The following is a 1,930-nucleotide window of genomic DNA, read 5'->3' on the forward strand; positions in this document are numbered from 1 at the left end:
ACTGGGTTCTCCAACATTAGTTCTGTGACCTTGATCAAGACACAAAATCATTTCCTCAACTAGAGAACAGGAAGAGGAGACTTACCTTTCAGGAATATTTGTAATGAATGTGGAGCACATTATAGATCACAATTAACTTTTACTTAAGAAATGAAATGGATAAATAAAATGTACGTATTGAAAGAATAAATGGTTACACTGAAAAGTGAAAAAAAGACATTAGACTGAATAGTCTTCACATGAGAATTTAGAAGAGATGAAAAAGAAGGATGGGAAGAAGATGAGGAGCCACTGGAAGAGGAGAAAAAGACACAGCAATGGAGGCAGGAACTAAGGCAGCACCACTGGTTCTCTTCTCTTTGTTATTCTCTTTAGGGTTTTCTTCAGAGCAAGTTTGACATCTTTGTTTCTCAGGCTGTAGATGAGGGGGTTCAGTATGGGCACCACATTAGTATAAAGCACTGAGAAAAACTTCTGTCCCAAAGACCCAGCAGATGATGGCTTCACATAAGTGAGCAGCCCAGATCCATAGAAAAGACCAACAGCAATTAAATGAGACCCACAGGTGCTGAAGGCTTTGGACAAGCCTTTTGCTGATGACATGTGAAGGATACTGAAAATAATCAGAGTGTAAGAGATACAGATAATGAGACTAGAAACTATGACAACTATGCCCACACCAATTGAAGACACGAGCTCATTGGCATAGGTGCTGCTACAGGAGAGCTGGAGCAGGGGGAAGATGTCACACATATAGTGGATGATGATGTTGGAGTCACAAAATGTCAGCCTCATCATGCACCCTGTGTGAGCCATCGCACCAGCAAACCCCATCACATATGAACCAGACATCAGCAGAGAACACACCTGAGGGGACATGGTGATGGTGTACAGAAGAGGCTTACAGATGGCCACATAGCGATCACAGGCCATGGCTGTCAGCACATAGCACTCAGAGCCAACAAAAAAGGAGAAGAAAAATAGCTGAGTCATGCATCCTGCGAAGGAGATGATATTCTTCTCTGAATTAAAGCTCATGAGCATTTTGGGGGTAAAGACAAATGAGTAGCAGAGATCTATGAAGGAGAGATTGAAGAGGAAAAAGTACATGGGGGTGTGAAGGTGGGAATTGAAGCAAATGAGATTAATTAAACTCAAATTCCCTACCATGGTGACCACATAGTTCACCAAAAATAGAAAAAACAGGGGCATCTGGAGCTCAGGTTGGTCTGTTAATCCCATAAGGATAAACTCAGTCACTGAAGAGACATTTTTCACAGCCATTCACTTCCCAGGCATGAGCTATAGAAAGAAGCAGGGATAAAGGTAACATTAGCGATGTATCCTCTGGCTTTGTCTGCCAAGGGAGTTCTGGATCTGCTGGTTTATGAGATGAGGGCTGTCTGAAGACACACAGCAGGCATCCAGGAGCCAGACATCCTGAGGAGATTCCACAAGCCTGAGAGTCCAGAGTGTCCTTTCCTCCTCACTCCACTGCTCAGCTTGTGGGTCACTGTACAGAGGAGAGTGCTGAGAGACCTCCTAAAGCCTCAGCATTTCCTCCTTCAGACTTGGGCTTCTCCCAGGCTCACATGAAGGTCTGGAGTTCTCCCCCCAAATCCTTGACTTATGTAGATGTGGGTTTCAAAGGAAATTAGTAAATCCAGATAATACCTTTGCCTGGAGACCCCATTGATGCTGGTCCTTGAGGGTCCTTTGTCTCCACTGACCTGCGTTGGACAGAGTCTCCGATGAAGAAGGAGGCACTAGCCATAGCCAGCAGCACTGTCCTCAGTCTTCATCATGCTAGGTTAGGTATTCTGGGGAACAAGCTGTGATATCTACTTGAGAATTTGCCCAGAAGGACCTCTTCACTTGCAGAGAGGAAAACATCAACCTTATATGAGCCTCCCAAACAATCAGCTTGCTT

General features: G+C 44.3%; 1 protein-coding gene across 1 annotated transcript; it reads right to left on the reverse strand.

The window, feature by feature from the left end:
• Positions 1-330: 330 nt before the first annotated feature.
• On the reverse strand, positions 331-1,284 carry LOC119538689 (olfactory receptor 143-like). The gene has a single exon (XM_037841825.1). The coding sequence runs from the start codon at positions 1,282-1,284 to the stop codon at positions 331-333; it is 954 nt and encodes a 317-aa protein (XP_037697753.1).
• Between the last annotated feature and the right edge of the window lie 646 nt (positions 1,285-1,930).

Source organism: Choloepus didactylus, chromosome 6, assembly GCF_015220235.1.
Source record: "Choloepus didactylus isolate mChoDid1 chromosome 6, mChoDid1.pri, whole genome shotgun sequence".
Lineage (NCBI taxonomy): Eukaryota > Metazoa > Chordata > Mammalia > Pilosa > Megalonychidae > Choloepus > Choloepus didactylus.

Excerpts from the sequence above, each read along its gene's own strand:
- LOC119538689 (XM_037841825.1), bottom strand. The coding sequence starts at position 1,284 with ATGGCTGTGAAAAATGTCTCTTCAGTGACTGAGTTTATCCTTATGGGA.